Source organism: Chiroxiphia lanceolata, chromosome 19 (assembly GCF_009829145.1).
Source record: "Chiroxiphia lanceolata isolate bChiLan1 chromosome 19, bChiLan1.pri, whole genome shotgun sequence".
Lineage (NCBI taxonomy): Eukaryota > Metazoa > Chordata > Aves > Passeriformes > Pipridae > Chiroxiphia > Chiroxiphia lanceolata.
The window spans coordinates 11,499,524-11,520,857 of NC_045655.1; the positions used below are offsets into that span (position 1 = coordinate 11,499,524).

The 21,334-nt window shown below is 57.7% G+C and overlaps 1 protein-coding gene across 1 annotated transcript; it reads left to right on the top strand.

Annotated features, from left to right (window-relative positions):
• Positions 1 to 18,696: 18,696 nt before the first annotated feature.
• On the top strand, positions 18,697 to 20,645 carry RPL38 (ribosomal protein L38). The gene is made up of 5 exons (XM_032706629.1): positions 18,697 to 18,725; positions 18,909 to 18,940; positions 19,500 to 19,560; positions 20,204 to 20,326; positions 20,545 to 20,645. Exons 2-5 carry the CDS (start codon positions 18,938 to 18,940, stop codon positions 20,568 to 20,570), a joined length of 213 nt encoding a protein of 70 aa, XP_032562520.1. The 5' UTR covers positions 18,697 to 18,725; positions 18,909 to 18,937; the 3' UTR covers positions 20,571 to 20,645.
• Positions 20,646 to 21,334: the final 689 nt, after the last annotated feature.

Consider the following 21,334-nt stretch of genomic DNA (forward strand, 5'->3'; position numbering starts at 1 on the left):
AAGAGGCACCGCGAAATTCCGCATCCCGCCGTCCCTGTGCCGGGATGAGGCGGGAGCGGGACCGGCGGCACCCGCAGTCGGTATTCCGCTGGTTTTTCCTTTGGTTTGGAGCACGGCCCTGCCAAAATCCTCACCTCCCACTGCCACGATGGATGTGCTGGAGCAACAGGCAGGTCCCTGCTCCAGAGGGAGGCTTGGGATGCTGGGGAGCAGCAAACATCCCCCCGCAGCGTGGGGATGAGGGTTTCCCACATCCCTGCTTTAAATTGCTCCAGTTAAATTATGCATCAGGGTTTTAAAGAGCTGTTTAAGCTCGGAGCAAGCTAGTGGGTTTTTGTACCAGCCCACCTCGGGCTCTGAAATTTCATCCCAGGATAATCAGAGGGGTCATAATTCCTCCCATTGTCGAGATGTAGGAAGCAGCTCCTGCTCTGGCATGTGGGCTCTGCTGTGCCCAGCAGCACAGGCTCCAGCTCTGATGCCTCATTCCTCCTTGGATCACTCCAGGATTAACTTTCTGGGGTGATTTTCAGTGAAGGAAATGAAAGAGGGGGGGTGGAGGACCCTGAGCCTGCTGCCTGCCCTCAGGATGCATTTATACCAACAGCCAGGGGAAAGGGATGCTCATTGGTGTGGGGTGACCCCTGCCAGGACTGGGATCTACAGAGGATCCAACACTGGGAATGTCTCCAGACCCCTGCAGGTGCAGTTGGGAAGGGACTGAGGAAACAGCATCCCCACACCCTTCCTGGGGACCAGGACCAGCGCAGAGCCCCATACCCTGTGGATGCCTCCCAGGGCTCTGCTCCTGTCACAGCTCCTGGTGTCACACATTGTCACCAAACCCACCCCGGCCCCACGCCCCCAGGAGCCAGGATGGCGAGGAGGCACTTTAATATCAATCAATTAGAAATAAGGCAGTTCTAACGACAGGGCAATAAAAGAACACTTTAATTTTAGAGCTAATTAAATATCAACAATTGGAATGCAACAACAGACAGTTAACCTGGAGTATCCCATTATTTATAAGGAATATAATGCATTGACTAGGGGGTGAAGTGAGTTGTAGTCATTTTAATATCAGCTGTCACAGTCTAACTGTTCTCTTTTGTCTCACTCCAGCACAATCATCTCCCCGGCTTCCTCCGGGACCGTTCCCACTTCTCTGCTCGACAGAAGATTAATTAAGCCCAGGTCCCTGCAGAGGAGGGCTCGTGTGCTCCCAGCCCTGCTCCTTGAGCCGGGGTGACTCCGGGGCTCCACCGGCTCAGCCGAGCGAGGTGATGCCTCCAGCCCCGGGCCCGGTGGTAATTGCAACCCCCCGACCGACTGACAACACTTAGAAGCTGTGAATTATTAATGGGGAGCTCTCACAGCTCCACTGGGCACCCGGGGGGCTGCACCGGCTCCAGGGATGGACAGAGCCCTTGGCCCTGCAGGGATCAGCTGGGAACGGCTGCCTTGGGGTGGGCGAACACCCTGGCACCCCAAAACCCACAGCAAAGCACTCTGCTTCCCACCTGCCAAAAGCCCCCAGCACTCTACACTGGGGAGCAGAGCCCCTGGATCTGGGGGAACACCTCAGGGGCTCTCCTGGGGCACCAGCTCAGGGTGCTGCACCCCTCTCTGAGCATCCCATCAGGAGGGGATGCTGAGCCCCAAACTGGGGGTACTGGGCCCCAAAGTGGGGGTGTACATCCTCCTCACAGCCCCCAAAGCCTCCGAGGCTGCAGCCCAGGCACATCCATCACGGGGCTCCGGCTGTGCAGAGCCTGGTTTAATATGTGCAAAAGCACTATTTAATTTAGCACATTTGTTAGAGTTTTAATGGCTTTGGTGATGAGAGGAGCTGCAGGGACCAGAGGCAGGTCCAGCCATCCCTGGCAGCAGCTGAGGGTCCCCAGCCAGCCCTGGGGGGACATGGGGCTGATGTGACACCCTGAACTCCCTCAGGATTCAGCCCCTGGAGATCTTCTTCCCACTAGATGGAATAAACCCCCTGGCAGGGGCTGTGCCCCATCACTGATAACTGCTGGTGTTGCTCCCGGGCAAAAGGAAAACTCCTGCATTTCCAAAATTTACATTTTCCTCTGCAAAAGTTCCCTGAAGCTCATCTGTGTCTCTCCAGGGCACAGTCCCTGTTAGCCACTGTCACCATGCCACCCCCGTGACATTCATCCTCCTTTCCCAATTCCAGCCCCTCCAGAGGGTTCCCACACCAGGCTGGGGTCTGGGCAGCGTGGAAGAGATGGGAATTGCCCTCACCTTTCCATCTGCTCCCCCTGTGTGGCACCAGCATGGTCTGGGGGGATGTGCCAGCCCTGCCACACTGGGGATGCCCAGTGCCACCAATCCCTGCCACTCCTGTGCTCCATCAGAGCTGCTGGCACAGAGTCACACTAACGGAATTATTCCCATATTTAAGTGATAAATTGACTGTCCTCCCTGTTTTCTGCACTGCTGGGCTGGCTCTGGCCTCGCCGTGCCCTGAGTGTGCCATGAGATTGCAAATGGCATTGTGGAACAGCTCCAGTGGGAACGGATCCATAAGGATCAGCAAGTTCAACTGTTGGAGATCTGCCCCAACCCAGCATCATTTTGGGATCAGAATCCATGGGGAGAGGGGAGGAAAGGGGGAATTTGGGGAGTGCAGCAGCATCAGGAGCGAAGGGTATCAAGGCAGGGAGAATGTTTTGACTCCCAGTCACTGGGGTTTTGTCACAGGTTGGAGATTTTGGCTTTCAAAGCAGAATGCCAGCGTGTGACAAGGAGTCAGGAAATATTCTTTGGGAGGTGCCAAAGAATATTTCCCGAGGGAAATGTCTCACCCCCCATCCCCACAGCCCGGAGCATCCCTGCTGCAGTGCCACCGAGCCGCCGGGGGGGGGGCCAGGGAAGGGCAGGGAGAGGGAGGGAGGACAAACCCCCATCCCAGCCCTTCATCCACAGCGTTTCCATGGGAGCTCTCACAACCCTCATTACTGGGAAAAAAAAAAGCCCAGCCCTTTTCCACCTGCCAAGGCAGGAGAGGGGCTGCTATGAGTGGGAAGTTACGTGGGGTTTCATTAGGGTTATTATTGTTATTATTTAATTCTCAAGGTCGTGGGATTTAAGTCTGAGCTTACTTATTATTCGACCCAGCCCAATAAATGATGGATTCCCATTCCTGCCTCCAGCCGCTCGCAGTGGCTATTGAGGTTGCTAAAAACGTTTTCTGCTCGTAAAAAAAAAAAAAAAAAAAAAAGAGAGAAAGGGGGGAGAAGAAAAAGAGCAAAAGGAAAACTGCAATAGGAGCCAGGGAAATGATGGATTGCGGGAGATAATCCATCTTGTCAGCCCAGGACTACATAACCTTGATGTCAGCGGGTATTTTTCTCTGCCTGAGTCTCTGACTGCGTGCAGGAGAGAGCGGAGCAGGGACGGCTCCCGCCGCACCTCGGGAAAACCGTCGGGATTTGGGGATTTGCCCTCATCCCTGCGTCCCGGGTGGGGAGGGGGATGCGAATGCCCAGTGCTGGCTCCCCGGGGGTGTGTGGTGGAGGACTGGAGACGTGTTGGGCAGCAGGGGACAGCAGGGGACCATCCCCAGGCACGTCCTGGTAGCAGCTTTTCCCTCCTTCAATCTTTTTTTGTCACCAGACGGCCCCCCCTTCCCTCCCCGCTCTCCCTTCCCGATGTCTCTGCCATTTTTATCCGACACTGCCCGTGAAAATTGGTGTGAAATAAAAAAAGGCCTCTCTGCCCACAGATGAAATCAATTGATTTGGCAGGTCGCCTGTGGACACCTCCGAGCAGCTCTTCCAATTTGCAGGACGGGCGCCGGCGCGGAGCAGCTTCTTCCCTTTCTTCTCCTCCGTTTCCCCCGTGTTGGTTTTTTTTTTTTTCCCTTCTGTCTTTCCAATTTCCCTTTGATGTTCCCGTTATTTCTGCTTTCCACTTAATGGAAATCAGCCCTGGGTGTGTGTGCAGGGAGCTGCACGCGCGGCCCTGTCACCGTTCAGGGGCGGCTCCGTTGGGTCCCGGAGTGCCAGGGACAGGGAGGATTTTGGGGATCCCATGGGGCTGGGGAGGAGCTGGAGCATCCCTGTGCCATGGGTCTCTGGTCTGGCTCCATAGGTGGTCTTGGGGCTGGGGATGGTCCCTTGGGCTCGGAGCAGCTCCACACGTGGCAGGGAGCAGAGGAACAGGAGAGGCTGCATATGGTGGTGTCCATCCCTCTGTCTCCTTCCTCCCTCCAACCTCATCTACATCTCCATCCCCCTTCCATCTCCATCTCTTCATCTCCATCCTCCTTCCATCTCCATTCCTGCTCCATCTCCATCCATCCTCCATCTCTCTTCTCCTATCTCCCTCCTCCCATCTCCACCCCTTATCCCCCAAGGAACATCCTGGAGAACACCAAAAATGGAGCCAGAGGGGTGTAAAACCATCTCTTCTGGTTGCCTGGCAGTACCCAGACAGGGGCGTTCAGCCCCAGCCACGTGCACCCCCAAAACCCAGGGCTGCAGGGAAAATCCCAGGGAGGGGATGGAGAGAGAGCCGGTGCCAACAGGGAAGCACCCGGGCAGCTTCCAGCCCTCGTTGCATTTGGTTTCCATTATTTAATGTGTCTCGCTGTCCTCAGGCACCTCCAGGCCCACGTGGAGGTGGCCAACACCTGCAGGGTCCCACACGGACCAGGCACTGCCTCGTCCCCTCTGACACCGGCCCAGCTCTCCCCAGAAGTTCCCCATGACACAACTTCCCTTCATTAGAGCTTCAAGGCAGATGTGACGTTAATCAGGAAAACCTTGATATTCCGCAGGAGCCTTAAGCCCTGAAAAGGAAGGGGAAAAAAATCCCACGCTTGCTTTCCAGCGCTTTCATTCCGCTTTGAGGTTAATAGAAGGCTAATTTGAAAGGACTCAGTTAATGAGAAAGCTAAAAATACTCCTCCCGTGCAGCCCCTTCCTCCCTGTGCCTGTCTCCGCGCCGGCGGCTGCAGATGATGCTCCGTGCAGCCCAGGGACGTGCTGTCCCTCACCTGACCCCTGTCCCTGCCCTCCTGGGGACATCACCACGGAGAGACGGGGTGGCCTGCTGGCATTTCCAGCAGGGCTGTGTCCCTGCACAGCTGGGGTCACGCCACAGCCCCTGGGAAGGGGCAGGTGGGAGAGGGAGAGTCCTGTGGGGACTCAGGAGCTCAGGTTGGCCCCATGTGGGACGGGGGACAGGGATGGGGACACTTGGGGCTGGCAGCCACACCATCACCTCCGGGGAAGGAGTGGGGCTGAGGAGATCGTGGTGCCCACAAAACCTGAGTCTGCATCCTGCCCATCCCTGGCTGCCTTCCCATCATCCAGCTTCCAAGGGAATATGCCATTTTCCAGCACATCACCCCGTGGTGAGGAGATGATGTTGTGCAGATGTTTAATTTCCTGGGCGGCTCCACGTTGCCCACCCAGAGCAACCAATGATGTTCCCTGTATTAATGGGAAAGATGGAAACTAGAGGGGATTTTCCAGCTGGGGGAGGGCTCAGGGCTGGCTCTGCTTCATCCCTGACTCCTCCTCGCGTGGTCACGGCTGCCAGATCCTGGTTTTCCACCACAGAGCCTGGACCAGCTCCAGGCTTGGCACGGGGCAGGGGGGGCTGGGAGGGGACATCCCACACTCCCGGGAGCTGTTGCCTTCCTGGCGCTCCCAGCTCTCCCGGAGCCACTCGGGATGTGGTTTAATTAGGGAATGATCTGCACGGAAAATTGCGCGTTCCAGCGCCTCAGATCTCACGCTCGTGGCTCTGCTCCAAACCAGCGGAAAATCACCCAAGTCTGAGGACAATTCCTGGAGGTTTTCCAGAGCTGCTGGTTGGGAGCAGCAGCCGTGGCCGTGTGGGACTGAGGATGGCACCGACCACTCGGATTGCTGCCAGTGCCAGGGGCATCAGCCATCCCAAAAGGAACCACATTCATTCCCTGCACCCCAAAACTAAACTGCTGTAAAGGGAGCTCTGGGGGAGCCCTGGGGCCTGACTGGGCAGTGGGAATTGTCCTCGTACCCCTGGAACATGATGGGATATGCTGGAAGATACTGGGATGTGCCAGGAGATGCTGGGAGAAGCCAGGAGGAGATAATGGGAGATGTTGGCATGTGCCAGGAGATGATGGGACATGTTGGGACACACCAGGTTATGCCAGAAGATGCTGTGATGTGCCAGGAGATGCTGGAAGATGTGAGGAGGTGCTGGGATGTGCCAGGATGCTGGGATGTGCCAGGATGCTGGGATATGCCAAGATGCTGGGATATGCCAGCCAATGCTGGGAGATGAGAAATGCTGTGTCATACCAGGAGATGCTGGGATATGGTGGGATGAGCCATGAGATGCTGGGAGCTGCAGGGTCCTGCCAGGAGTTGCAGGGACAGTTAGGGACATGCCAGGAGTGCCCAATCCATTGGCAGAGGCAACGGGCGGCTGTGCCCACATCCCTGGAATTCTCCTCTCCAAAGCTGCCCCAAAGCTTTCGTAGCAAAACAGGGATCACAAGGGCAGGGCTGGATTGTCTCCCTGGAATAAACCAGGAGCTTTTCATTCCCTTTCCACAGTGCCACATCAAAGGGTTTGTGTTCTCCTCGCTGCAGAGAGGCCATCGCTTCCCGTCTCCCTTGTCTGCTCCTCCCGAGACAGATCCCACGGTTTTTTTTGAGGGAGTTTGGGTGTCTTTACCCTCCACTTCCCAGGGTGATTAGGAAAGTGCAGTGGGGGCACACAGGGAGATCCAGGGGGTGGCACTGGGGGCTCCGCCGCCGCTCCCTCCGGCTCCCTGATCTCATTGATGGTTTAATTTTCCTTGGGAGAAGAAAAGCAGGAGATAATTGTGGCAGAATGGGCTGATCAGGGATGTTTGGGCTCCTTTTCCAGCCATCCCCCAGAGGCCCATTATGGAAATTTTTCTTCTATCACTGGGAAAATTGTAGAACAAGTCGGATGAGAACCGGCAAAGCCGGACAGGAATTTGAATTTTAATCCAATCCCTCCCCAGTGTGGGGCCGGACAGGACACCTCAGCCACCGGCTCTGGGGGGGTGACAGTCCCCAGGACCCCCACCTGGCAGGTGTCCATGGTCCCACAGGGCACAGGGGTGAGGGACAAACTGTGGGACACGGGGGGCACGGGATGGGAGGGGGAGAGCAGCCCCCAGCCACAGTGGGAGAGCCTTTGCCCAAGCCTTTCCTGTGCCACCAGGTCCCTGAGCCCTGGGCTGTGACATCCCTGTGCCACAATGTCCCCAAGTTCTGTGTCATGATGTCCCTGAGCCCTGTGTCACAATGTCCCCAAGTTCTGTGTCATGATGTCCCTGAGCCCTGTGTCACAATGACCCCAAGTTCTGTGTCATGATGTCCCTGAGCCCTGTGTCACAATGACCCCAAGCCCTGTCCCACAATGTCCCAAGCCCTGTGCCAGCTCCACCCTTTCAGCCAGAGCTTTGAGCATCACACTCCCCAAAAACCTGCTGGTGACACACCAGGGTCCTGGCAGGGCTATAAAGAGCCACTTTGGGTCCTGTTTGAAGCTGTGATTAAAAAGAAAAGAAGAAGGGGTGGGAAAAATAACCCTGGGACCACCAGCCCCCTCTGCGGGGTCACAGTGTCCCCGGGCTGTGAGGTCACCACGGCAGTGGGTTGTCCCCATCCCTGTTCCAAACCTGGAGCCTAATTAAGATGGAATAAACCCTCCTCCACAGGGAGAACTGCCCTGGTGTGAGAAAGGCAAAGACACCCAAATTAAGTTATTTTCTTGCCTTGCTTTATTCCAGTTTTTAATTAGGCAGCTGCTGAGACGTGACGTGGCCCCGTGTAACGGTGTCATCATGATTTATTAGGGCTGGAGTCACTGTCACCCTCCAACCTCCCTGTCTCCAGTCGCTGATGGGGTCCTATGTGTCCCTGTCCCCATCCCCGTGGTGGTTTGGGGGCCCCTCCTTCCACCTTCCCAGAGGAGGGAAACCTGCTACAAACGGAGGTTTTTAAAAAAAAAAAAAAAAAAACACCAAAAAAAAACCACAAAAGAGCTGAAAATATTCTGGGTCTACGTTTTTAACAACGGGAAAAATGTTTTCCAGCAAAGCCACGTTGCTTCCAGCCACTGGGGACGGTGACACATCCCCGTGGGGCGCAGGGGAAGGAGTGGGTGCACCCAGTGATGCTCCAGGGCAGCAGCACCCACTTTTTGGGATGGGAAGGGGGACACAGGGCCACGTGCCAGCTCTCCAAAGGACAATAAACCAGTTGCCACTGTCTTGGAGAATTAGCACAAGTGATACTCGCTTTGTCCCCACATGTTTCCAGCGGGGAGCAGATGGTGAGGCCGCTCCATGGCCGAGAGCCCAGCCAGGCACTGCCACGGCCAAACAGCCCCATTCCCCCCTGATCCATCGGGATATTCCTTAGCTGGCAGCCAGGAGGCAGCAGGGCTGTGCCAGCTGCCGGTGTCCAGATCCAGGGACAATCCAGGTGCGCTCTGGAGCTTTTGGGGGGGTTATGGGACGTGCAGGTACCTGTGACAACATCTGTGGGGCCAAATCGCCTCAGAGGGAGAAAGAGGAGAGAAAAGCAAGGTGGTTCAACGTGAGATTTACATTTCCTGTGGGATGGCCATCCTGGGTGACAGCCCTGTGTTTTGGGAGAAGATCTGGCAGTGCCAGGGATTCAGGGATGCAGGGAAGGGAGTCCTGCCTCGAGGCCAGCATGGATCCAGGCTGGGATGCCCAGCCCCCTGTGAGGTTTTGGGAAGGTTTTCCCAGAGCAGCTCTGTCCCAGTGGGATGCTGAGGCTGGATCCATTGCTCCTGCACCAGCAGGGATCCCTCACCTCCCCCTCATCACTGCCTGGCTCCTGCCACCTCCGGCACTGCTCCGTGATTGATGGGATAATTCAAGCACCAGTGACCGGGACAGAGGAGCAGGAACACATTGGTCTTTTTCTTTACAGAAGGAAAAAACCTCCCATGGAGCTCTGAGGGCAGAGACAGGGTGGGAGCTGAAGGAGAAGGGCTGGGGCAAGAGAGAGATCCTGGTTGGAGCATGGTCCAGGGGATCCCACGGGGCATCCCCTCCCCCTGATGGATTGAGATGACTGATCATGGAATCATGGAACAGTTTGGGTTGGAAGGGACCTTAAATCCCACCTCATTCCACTCCCCTTCCAGGGGCAGGGACACCTTCCACTAGACCAGGTTGCTCCAAGCCCCATCCAACCTGTGCCAGCAGAGATCCAGATGGATACATCCCGAGCCTGGGCTTTGTCCTGGAACCCCCTGGGCACCCTGCTCCAGGCAGGAAATCACAGAGAGGGATGGGGAATCCTTATCCTGGGGAATCCTTATCCTGAGCGTGGGCAGCTGTGAGTAATGAAGGAGGAATCCCTGAGTAATTACATTCTAATTAATTAAGGATGATGGATAGAGGGGAGAGGGTGACTCCGTGTCCATGTAAAGGACCTCACTCCTGTCACCATCCAAGTTATTTGCTGCTTCCCAGGAGGGGGGGAAGGGAAAAAGAGGAAAAGGAGGGGAAGAAAGAGGAAACAGAGGAAAAAAGAGGTAAATGAGGAAAAAAGAGGAAAAGGAGAAAAAATGGAAAAGGAGAAAAAAGAGGGAAAGGAGGAAAAAGGGGGAGGAAGAGGGAAAGGAGCTTCGCGGAAGGGAAGGGAAGGGAAGGGAAGGGAAGGGAAGGGAAGGGAAGGGAAGGGAAGGGAAGGGAAGGGAAGGGAAGGGAAGGGAAGGGAAGGGAAGGGAAGGGAAGGGAAGGGAAGGGAAGGGAAGGGAAAGGGAACCTGTTAAGAAAATCATATTTAAAAAAAATAAATTACCAGATTCCCTTTAATTTTGTGATGAAAGGAGTTGGAGTGTGAGGAACAGCATGATAATTCATCCTGAAGATGTTGGGCACCGGGCCAGGAGGATCCTCTTCCTGCAGAGATGAATTTCATTAAAAAATTGTTTATTTTACCTTTTCTTTTTTTTTAACACTTGTTATTTTAACCCAGAGGCTACAAAGTTCTGAGCAGGGAAAGATTCTCCGGACTTCCCAGCACACGAACCCCCTGCCAGCGACTGGGGAAACACTTGATCCACCACTTCCCTTTCCCATTTTGATATTTTAATCCAGAATTATTTCATCACCCACTGCCAAAAAAAAAAAAAAAAGTGCTTAAGTAGTCATTTATTAACAGTTATAAGTATCATTAGGTAGAAAGATGTGGTAAAATATAGATTAGAGCGGGAAGAACGGAGGATCCGAGTGCCATTTTTCCTGTTCAGAGTGTCATTACACATCCCGGCGTGGCGCATCACAGCCATGATTAGTAGCATCAAATGACTCCTGAAAAATGATTATGTGCCATTAAAAGCATTAGTCTGGCTGAAACCAGCACAAACAAATGGCCGTGCTGGGGATGAGGCATCAGCTCTGGGGCTCCGGGATGTGACAGGAATCCCGGAGTCGCGGCGGGTGGCGTGGTGGCACCTGGGGATGAGGGTGCTGGGAGTGGCAGTGGGGTGGAAGTTGAGGGACTGGATGCCGGGGATCCTGGGATGGTGGTTGGGGGGATCCACAGGGGTGGAAGTCACAGGATAGGTGTAGGATCTGATGGTAGATGATCCCTGTCCCCACAAGTCACAGACATGGGAGTCCCCCTGCTCTGCACTCAGCCCACCCCTTCGAGCTGCTGCAATTCCAGAACACAGCCCAGGCATCCCCTCACTCTGGAAAAGACCTGCCTGCGTGGACCATTGCATCAGCTCCATCACCCCAAGCCATTGCCCCCCAAATCTCCATCACCCCAATACATCACCCCTAATCCATCGCCCCAGCTCCGTCACCCATCACCCATCACCCATCACCCCAGCTCTATCACGCATCACCCCAGCTCCGTCACCCATCACCCATCACCCCAGCTCTATCACGCATCACCCCAGCTCTATCACCCATCACCCCAGCTCTATCACCCATCACCCATCACCCATCACCCCAGCTCCATCACCCATCACCCCAGCTCCATCACCCCAGTTCAGTCATGCCAATCCATCACAGTCCCATCACCTCAACCCCATGACCCCAACCAATCACCCCAATCCTTCATCCCAACCCATTATCCCAAACCCACCAGCCCAGTTCCATCCCCCCACCCCAATGTCGTGCCCACACCATGCCAGCCACTTCCAGTCCCCTCTGTTTCCGCTTTAAGGGGACATAAATCCAGTTAGTACGTCCAAGGAAGTGAAATCCAAGTGTCACATCTGCAGAGACGGCTCAATCGAGGGTATTGATTGTCACAGAGAATATTCTCACTTCATTCACCTACTTAGTCCCTTCCCCCAGGCACACAGGAATTCATCAAACGTTGTCACACCACATAATAATACTTGTTCCCAGGTGTTGTCGCAGCAGCTCAGACTTCGTCCTGCCTTCCTGGGCAAGCAGGAATTTAGGGAAGAAAGGATTTGCCAGCAGAATAGATGTGACGGTGCTGAGACGGGAATTAACCCTCCCGCGGCCGAGGGAGGACTCGACCCCCTCCCCATGCCCATGCACAGGGTGCTCAGGCTTTGTTTCCATTTCCTTGGGATTGCTGGTGATGGGAATGAAATTAAGCTGGGGAGAAAAGACATTTTCCCTTTGTTTGCAGCCTTTTATTGACGTGTTTGTTGCCTCACACAGCCCCGTAGCCCTTCAGAGCAGGAGCCAGCAGAGCAGGGACGTGGCTGCTTCCCCCCTCTGGAAGGGAAACAGGACAGGACAGGGAAGGAAATACAGTCAGGAAGGAGATTTGGAGTAGGGAATGCTGGATGAGGGACTGTGGCTCAGGGGTGTAACCTTAGGGGGTTCCTGCAGGGGTGACAGTGACGAGCAGGCTGCAAGACCTCGTCGGGATGAGCAGGATGGTGGTGGGATGAGCCTGGACCCCAAAAGGTTCCCCCAAAAAGGGACAGGGTCACACTGGCACATCTCCCTGGAGATGTGAAGGCTGTGGACCCATGGGGACATCCCAGCTGATGCCACAGTCCCCAGCCACGGAGCTCCTCCATGTGTCCTCTGTCCCACAGGGAGCCGAGCCAGGTGCTGCCACCTCTGCGCCCGGGCCATGTGGGTGGTGGCAGCCACCAGCCCTCATCTCCTGGCTGAAATAAATTGGAAGCAGGATCTGATGCCCCTGAGCCACGATTATTATTCACATTATTTGTGCGCTGATGTGATTCCGTGTAATGATTTAATCTGTTAATGGCCCCTGATTCAATCGCTCCTCTCCCGTTAATCTCCTCTTGCCATTTGCACCTGATTTCCTGATTTTTCTGACGGTGTTTTGGCAGCTGGGGGGCAGGTTTGCAGCTCTCCGTGGGCACACTGCCATGGGAGGTCACCAAGGGGCCATGCTGGGATGCCATGGATGGGGAGGAGGAGGAGGAGAAGGAGGAGGAGGAGGCAGCACACATCAGGTCCTTCCCGAGGGAAACCCCTTGGAGCTGCCCAGACCTGGAGACAGATCATCAGGGCAGGTCCCAGCTCCATCACCACCCCAGGGCACTGTGGGACCCAAAGATGTCCCAGGGTGCAGATGCCGGATGGGGTGAAGCTTTTCTCTTCCCAAGGAAGCTTCCAGCACACTGGTCTGCATCCCATCCCAGTGACACAGTGATACTGGTCCCTGCATCCCATCCCAGTGACACAGTGATACTGGTCCCTGCATCCCATCCCAGTGACACAGTGATACTGGTCCCTGCATCCCATCCCAGTGACACAGTGATACTGGTCCCTGCATCCCATCCCGGTGACACGGCGAAGCTCATCCCCTGCCCGTGACATTGCCATTCCCACCTCGTGCCGCCAGGCTGCCAGGGCTGATTTATGGAAGCACAAGGATGCAATCAGGGCCGTGGCCCCCGAGGAGTTTGGGCCGGGAGCACGCGGCCGGCACGGCGGCTGAATGCCAATGGGAGCATCCCAGCGGGGCCGGGAACGGCAGGAACCCGCCGGGAAGATGGATCTCTGCACCTGTGCCTGAGGACGCCCAAGGCAGGGCTGGAGGAGCGGGATGTACTCCTGTGAGAGGGAATGTGGTGTCGGGAGAGCTTCGGGAGACACGCTCTGTCCGTAGCAGCGGGTGGTGACAAATGCCACCCCTCCGGGAAGGAGCCCCCGGGGCGAAGCAAATGTGCCCCTGCAAAGACAGCAGAACTGCGGCGAGTGACAGGATTTGTCACCAGCTCCTGGGCACATGCCAGAGCCGAGGAGCCTTCACCCCTGGGGAGCCCTGGGCACCCCGCTCTCCCCTGCCCGGATCCCGGCGCTCCGAGCCCCGATTCCCGGTGGCAGCTCCCGGCTCCTGTCGCCTGACGCGAGCTGATTTTGGGAGGCAGTGGGTGGCGAGGGAGTACAGCTGCCGCTAAGTTATCCAAACGATTTATCTTAAGATTCATCCAGAATTCATGGCGCGGGAGCCTGGGCCGTGTCGGCCGTTAATATTCATGTGGATTTGGAGCAGCGTTAATCACCGGCTGACAATTGGCACTTCCCTTAATTGCCCGTGCAGCCGGCTCTGCCCGACGCCCCCCCGCCCTCCACCCCCACCCGGGTGGGTGCAGGGTCCCCCGTGTTGTCGGGGGGGGAGCGGTGGTGGGCAGGGGGAGCTGCACCCCAATTCCCTGCTCCGAGCACCCCCATCACCCTGGGGCGGGCATCGCTGCACCCACTGCAGGGCTCAGGGGCCTGAGCATCCCCCGGGGGCTCTCCCTGTCCTCCCATGGCATATCCCAGCGTGGGGACACGGATCTAGCCCCCAGAAGAGCTGTGCCCGCGCGGCCAACCCTCTGGATGGTTACCACCGTCCCCACGGGAGCATCCTCGGCGCCCCGGGATGGGCATCGCTGCACCCTCAGCAGAGCTCAGGGCTCTGGATCCCGGAGCATCCAGCCCCCGGGGCACCTCCCTGTGCCCTCACGGCGTATCCCAGCGCGGGGACAGGGATCAGGACCCCGGCGGAGCTGTGCCCCCGCTGCCAAGCCGCCGGCTGTCGCCGGCCCCGTGGCTGGCGTTACCTGTCACCGCTGTCACTCCGCTCCCATCCCGCCAGCTGCCACGGCACGGGGATGGAATACCAATGAGGATCGGGGAGCTGCAGCCTCACGGGGCCCCCCCTCGCTGAGCAGCACGGCGGAGACCCCCGGGGATGGGGGACAAGGTGTGCCAGGCACGGGGGTGGCAGCTACTCCCAGCGAGGCGCTGAGACCCCTCCAGCTCGTGACATCCAGCGAGGTGGGACACGGAGCTGCCACCAGCACGTGCAGCCTCCGTGGATCCTCCTGGTAGGATCCATGAGGGGGATCCATGGTTTCATGCCCAAGGGGACACATCTGAGGCCACTTCCATCCCCTTGGGGCCATGCACCCCAAAACCAGATCCAGGAAGGAGCCCTGGGGCGTCACGTGGGCCTGGGACCCTCCAACCCCATCCATCCCCCTGCAGCACCAAAATAATCCCAAAAAAATCCCTAAACCCTCCCAACCCCCTCCCAAACCCCAGTCCTCTCTCTCGCCGAGGAGGCTTTGGGCAGGTTTCAGCTGTCCCCGCGCTGTAATTGTCCTAATTAGATCGACAGATTTTGATGAAGGTTTTGCAAGGAAAAAGAAAGCAGGGAGGCAGGAGGAGATAATGGAATCGCAGATGACATTCCCATCACCCAGCCTCTCCCACAGCCGCCGCTGCAGCCCGGTCGGAAAATTATGCGTGAGGGGGGAGGAAAATTACCATAATCTTCCTCTGCAGGATGACACCAAATTCGGCTGGAGCGGAGAGGGGGGACAGGAGCTGCTCTGTCCTCGCCCCGGCAGTGGCACCACTAGTGTCACCTACCGGTGTCACACCTGCCTGCTCTGTGTCCTGTGGCCACCAGCACCCACCGGAACCCTGGTCTGGGACCCCTGGGTCTGCCCACCCCCCCTTCTTGCAGCACCCGTGGGCGGGGGTCTCCCTGCACCCCCATCAGCCTCTGGGTATGTGGGGCTGGTGTCACCCCTGGGTCACTAATGGTGACCTCCCGTGGGTTTGGGGACATCGGGGGTCACAGAAGGGGCACATGGGGATAGGACACAACACGGCACCTCACACGCTGCCCAGTGTCCCCAGGCAGGGTACATCCCCTTTGAGGGGAGAGCAGTGGGTAACACTGGGGTGTCACCCCCCAGCTCCAGCCTCTCCCAGCCCCCCAAAACAGCTGGAGGCAAAGCAGGAGCCACTCCCCGTCTGGATGCTGATCCTGGCTCCCATGTGGATGCTCTGCCCAGGCAGGATCCAGCCCAACCCACCCCTAATTAAAAAATATATCTATATTTCAGAGCTTCAAACGGTTCCCGATGCCTGCGGGAAAACTTCCAGCCCGTTTATCCCCCTTTTCCCTGCTCCGGCCACACCGATGCCGGGACTGAACTCAACCCTCCCGCAGCTTTTCCCCCAGCCCCGTGTCCCCTCCCTCCCAAATTTGCTCCCTCCTTTGCAGGGCATTTCCATGAGAATGGAAGGGCGCTTTGTTTCTCGGGATTTGCTCTGCCCGTCCCCCCCCCAGCCTGTGCCTGCCTTTGTCCTCCGCAAACACGGAACAAAAGGGGAAGAGACGGCGAAAATATGACCGAGGCTCCAAACGGGCTGGTTTGGGCCCCAAATTGCCCATGAAGCTCCGGATGCTCCGAACGAGCCTGGCTGATGGATGAGGCCGTGGAGCTGCACCAGGAGCGGATTGATCAGCTCCCGGCAGCGCTGCCAGGGCCATTCATGGGAATCTGAGGGAGGAAGAAATTGAGAGTGAAAGGGGAGAAAGAAGGAAATAGGGAGGGATTGGGGAGAGATTCCTGTCGCTGGTAACGATGAATGCTCCTGGCGCACGGCACTGGGTTGGGTAATCCACCTTTCTCCTCTGCACCGGCAGGAGAAATTCCAGTAAACTGGGAGAGAAATCAAATCCTGCTGCAGCTGGAACAGGGAATCTCTGGTGAACGTGTCCTGTCGTGTCTCCTGTTCCCTCTGCCAGCTCCCACCTCTCTCACAACGCCTTCCAGCGCGAACACTGTGCAGAGGGACCCGAGAAGAGCAAACCAGGGGCTGGGTGGTGGCAGCAGTGCCACCATGCTGGGACTGGTGCAGGGACACCCTGCTCCATGTGCACGTGTTGGGAGGAATTCAGGAGGAATTTCTCCATGGAAAGGGTGACCAGGCATTGGAAGGGGCTGCCCAGGGAGGTGGTGGAGTCCCCATCCCTGGAGGTGTCCAAGGAATGCCTGGATGTGGCACTCAGTGCTCTGGGCTGGGGGACAAGGTGGGGATGGGGCACAGGGTGGACTCGATAGTTTTGGAGGGCTTTTCCATGGACTTCCAGCTCCCAGAGCCTTTGGAGCTGCTGGAGGAGGAGGCGGAAAAAGAAGAGAAGGAGAAGGAGGAGAAGGAGGAAGAAGGTTCCTCACTGACCTGGTCCCCAGTCCCCACACTAAGGTGCCATGAGCCCCCCAAACCACGGGGTTCAACACCCCCCGATCCGGTCACGGTGCTTCCCGAGCGGAATGGGGAGGATTTTCCAACATAAAACCAGCAGCCGGCGGGTGAATTAAGGCCGTTAATTGAATTTCCTCCGGCGGCGGAGCCGGGGCCGGTGGGAGGCGGCAGGAAAAGCATTTGATGTGCTGGAAAAGCTGCGGATTCCGAGAGCGGTGGGGTTTGGGGTTGGTGGGTTGGTGGTGATTTTTTTTTTTTATTATTAATTTCCTTTTTTAATTTCAAGTCGGTCATGAAAAGAGCCCCAATTCGAGCAGCTAATGACTCTCATGAATTATTTCTGTTGGTTTAGGCACCCGCTCGGCTCTTCAGTGTTATCAAGGAAGGAGAAGGGATTCTGTTCCCAGGGAATGATGCCGTTTGGGGGGTTCAGGGGATGAGGGATAGGTCACCCCCTGACCCTCACACCTCACCCTCAGCTTTGATGGTGGTGCCACGGTGCGTTTTGGGAGAGAGAGATGGATTCCATGGATGTGCTGGAGACGGATCAGGAATTGGTTGGATGGTTGTGAACATCAGGGACCAGTGGTGGCCCTCGGGGGGCCATACTGGGACCAGTATTATTTAATATCTTGGTTAATGATGCAGAAGAAGGGATCACAGAATCTTGGAATGGTGGAATGGTTTGGCTTGGGAGGGACCTTAAAGCTCATCCCATCCCATCCTCTGCCATGGACAGGGACACCTTCCACTATCCCAGGTTGCTCCAAGCCCTGTCCAACCTGACCTTGAACACTTCCAGGAATGGGGCAGCCACAGCTCCTCTGAGAAGTGCCAGGACAAGGAGGAATGGCTTCCCACTGCCAGAGGGCAGGGTTAGATGGTATATTAGGAAGAAATTCTTGGCTGAGAGAGTGGTGAGGTCCTGGCCCAGGTTACCCAGAGAAGCTGTGGCTGCCCCATCCCTGGAAGTGTCCAAGGCCAGGTTGGACAGGGCTTGGAGCAACTTGAGATAGCAGAAGGTGTCCCTGCCCGTGGCAGGGGGGTGGAATGGGATGATCTTTAAGGTCCCTTCAACCCAAACCATTCCATGACTCCACAATGAAAACCAGGTGATTTTGGGGCTGCTGCTGCCTCCCCCCTCCCCAGCCTGGCATCAACATTCAGCTCTGGTGCCAAACGGGTGCTTTTCATGCCAATTTAGTTTTATTATTATGCCAAAAGCTCCGTTTCTCGGCTGTCTCCTCCCGGCGCTGCTGATTTACTCTGCGAGGGGTTTAATTACCCCATTCAGCCTTCCTTAAAACACGAAAAACGGCTCCAGTCTGGGAGCAATTAAAAGGCAGCGGAGTAGATCAGCCCATCAGAGAGGAGAGAAGTAAATCAAACCATTAAAAAGCTCGTTTGGCACAGAGGGAGAAGGGTCCCACTCCAAAACCCTCCCCTGGGTGGGAGCCCTGGGATGGGAGCTGTGGGTTTCCTCCCAGTCACTGGGCTTAGGGTGGTACTGGGAGCAACTGGGGGGATGTCACTGTCTGGGGAGTGCACTGGGATGCAGGGGGGTGGGGGCAGACACTGCTGATCCCACCCAGCCCCCCTTGGGATCATCCCAGCACCCCCAAATACTGGTCCAGTCCCACTTAGGGCTTGGCAGGATGGGGATGGGGACGCAGGGACAGGATGGGGTCTCTCGCCCCCGCCACCCACCCCCAAGGATTCCCGCCGGGGTTTTGGGGTGGGTTTGGGGTTTAGGGGTGGGTTTGGGCTTTGAGCAGGGCTGAAGCTCTCTCTTGTGGCAAGACTGGTCCATTACAGCCCTACTCGAATCATCGAGCCCCAGCATCTTGGGGGGGGGGGGCCTGGTGCAGGAACAAGATGGAATCTTAGATGGATCATCCCGAGTGGGAGATGAGGCTGAGGCTCAGGAAACTGAGGATCGGGAAACTGCAACCAGCCCGTGCTGACAGCCTTGCTCCACCTTCCCGGCAGTGCACGGGTGGATCCAGAGGGCTGGAAGAGCCCATCATTCCCTTTACACCCCACTTTGCCCTCACTGGGCGGGGCTGAGCCCGCGCCAACTCATCGCAGGTACCACCAGCTCCCCCACGCTCGCGATCGGGCGCAGTTTGTCCCCCCGCGCGCGCCGTAGGCCATATAGTACCCGGATGCGGAAGTGCGGCGGTCACTTCCTGCTTCTGCGCGGCGGCGGCGGGTGCGGGATGGCGGAGCGGGCGGGACGGGGGATCCGCGGCCATCGGGGCCGGGGGGCACTGCGCGGGGACAGGGGGCAGCGGAGGGGGGCAGGGGATGCGGGAGGGCTCCGTGGCGCGCGGGGAGGGCGGGGGCGGTGGGTGCGGGGCTGCGCTGACGCCATTTTGGGTCGCTTGTGCCGCAGGTTGGAGCGACAGAAGGCGCGCTGGAACCATGGTGAGGAGGGGGCGGCGGGCAGGGGGCTCCTGGGGGTGCGGGCTGTGCTGTGGGCCCGGCGGGGGGCGGGGGGATCCCCCCGGGGGTCCTTGGCCTGTTTGTGCCCGGGCAAGGCGGCGGGGGGCTCTGGTTTGCCGAGTTCTGGACCCGGTGCAGAACGGGGGGATCCCCCCGAGGGTTGGGGGGTCCTTCTCTGGCCCGAGACAGGGTGCACATCGGGATGGGGGGGGTGTTCTTCCCTGGGGGGAGCGAGGGTGGGGGTCTCTGTTTTCTTCAGTCACGAGCGTTGCAGGATATGGGGAGGTCCTGGGCGTTAATGGGGATCCTGGGGGGCTTGGGAGGGTCCGGGGGGGGTCCTGGGGGCTCGGGGCAGCCAGAGCATGAGTTGGGGATGAGCTTTGGGCTGGGAACACACCCTCGGAGTGTCCAAGGCCAGGTTGGAGTGACCTGGGCTAGGGGAAGGTGTCCCTGCCCATGGCAGCGGGTGGCACTGGGTGGGCTTTCAGGACCCTTCTTACCACCCCATTCCACGATCCCATGAATCTCCTTGCCTTCCCAGCCTCGCAAGATTGAGGAGATCAAGGACTTCCTGCTGACAGCACGGAGGAAGGACGCCAAGTGTTAGTGGAGGGTCCTTGGGGGACAGGGGTGGGATGGTCCAGCACAGGTGCTTGTGGACACTGAGCAGCTCCTGGGCTTGGGAGCACTGAGGGACAAGTGCTGGGGGTCTGTGGGTGACACAAGGTGGCTTTGGCTCCGTGTGGACCAAGATCACCCCTGTGAACAGAGGGGCTTGGGGTCCAGAGGGTCCCTCAGGGTGTTTCCAGCCACCCATTCCCACTGCTCCTTGCCCCAGGGTGTTCTGCCAAGTCCCAGGTGCAGCTCCCTGGGGCCGTTCCCAAATAAGCCCTCCTCTGAAGAGCCCTGGGCTGTCAGGGAGCTCTGTCACAACAGAGAGTGATTCATCCTTAGGAGAGTTCTGTTGCCAACACAAAGTGACAATAATTGTAACACTTGCACTGCCTTGTCTCCGTCTTTAACAACACCTGAGGAGTCTTCCCTCTTCTCTGGGTTGTTTGGATGGGCTGTCATGGGGTCCCTCGGGAATGTTTTGTTACTCAGGGTGTGGGCAGGAAGGGAGAGCTGAGCACTGGGGGAGCACCACTGAGCTCTTCCTGCCATTGCCCCCCAGAGGGCTCTGGTCGGAGAAGGGGTTGGTGTTGCTTGGGGTGACTCTGGGGTGTCTCTGCCCTCCCCCTGCAGCCGTCAAGATCAAGAAGAACAAGGACAATGTGAAGTTCAAGGTGCGCTGCAGTCGGTACCTCTACACCCTGGTCATCACCGACAAGGAGAAGGCCGAGAAGCTGAAGCAGTCCCTTCCCCCAGGTATGCCAGGAGAACTCGGGGGGGGGGTGGCTGGGATTGAGGGGAGCACCCTGAACTGGTGCCACCACCCTTGCCTGCATCAGCACTTGGCACTCCCGGGGAGTGGGAGGGCTCCAGGCACTACTTTCATGGATGGTCCCAGTGGAGACAGGGGGCTCCCCGCACCTCTTCCTTCCATGGCTGAGCCCCCCCTAATCCATGTCCTCTCTCGTGCACAGGTCTGGCCGTGAAGGAGCTGAAATGAGCCGGGATGGGCTGTTCCCCTGTTGGATCCTCTGTGTTTGTTACAATAAATAAACAAATAAATAAATAAAACACTGTTCTGGTGTCACCTTGGGGGGTTCACACCTTGCGGTGCCTCTGTCTGAGGGTCCCAGGGCCGCTTTAGGGGGGGGTGGGGGAAAACCCGGGCTGGATTTTTGCCGGAGTACGGAATAGTGCAAAACCCGGACTGGGTTTTTCTGGAGTACGGAATGAGGTAAAACCCGGACTGGATTTTTGCTGGAGTACGGGATGAAGTAAAACCCGGACTGGATTTTTGCTGGAGTACGGAATGAAGTAAAACCCGGACTGGATTCGGCATGTCTGTCCCCTGTGGCCGGGCCCTCCATAGCGCCCGGTCTTTGGCAGGAGGTGAGAGGGTGGGGTTCCCCTATAGCAGGGAGGGCTCGTGCTGGGCTGCACTGACCCCATGGCAGGCAGGGTTGGGTTGTGCTGCCCCCATAGCAGAGGGTGATGGGGTGCAGTGCCCCCCTATATCAGTGAGGAACGGGCAGTGCCGCCCTATAAGAGGGAGGGACAGGTCGCAGAGCCCCTATAGCGGGGAGTGACGGGGTGCGCTGGGATCGGGCTCGGGGGGACGAGGGACACTGTCCCCGCTCCGCCATGCCGGGGGCGGTGCCGGCGGGGCGTGGTCGGTGGGCGGGCCCGGGGGCGTGTCGTGTCCGGGGCGGGCGGGCAGAGCCCGCGGCGTGGCGGCACCGCCGCCCCCCGCCCGCCACCGGCGCC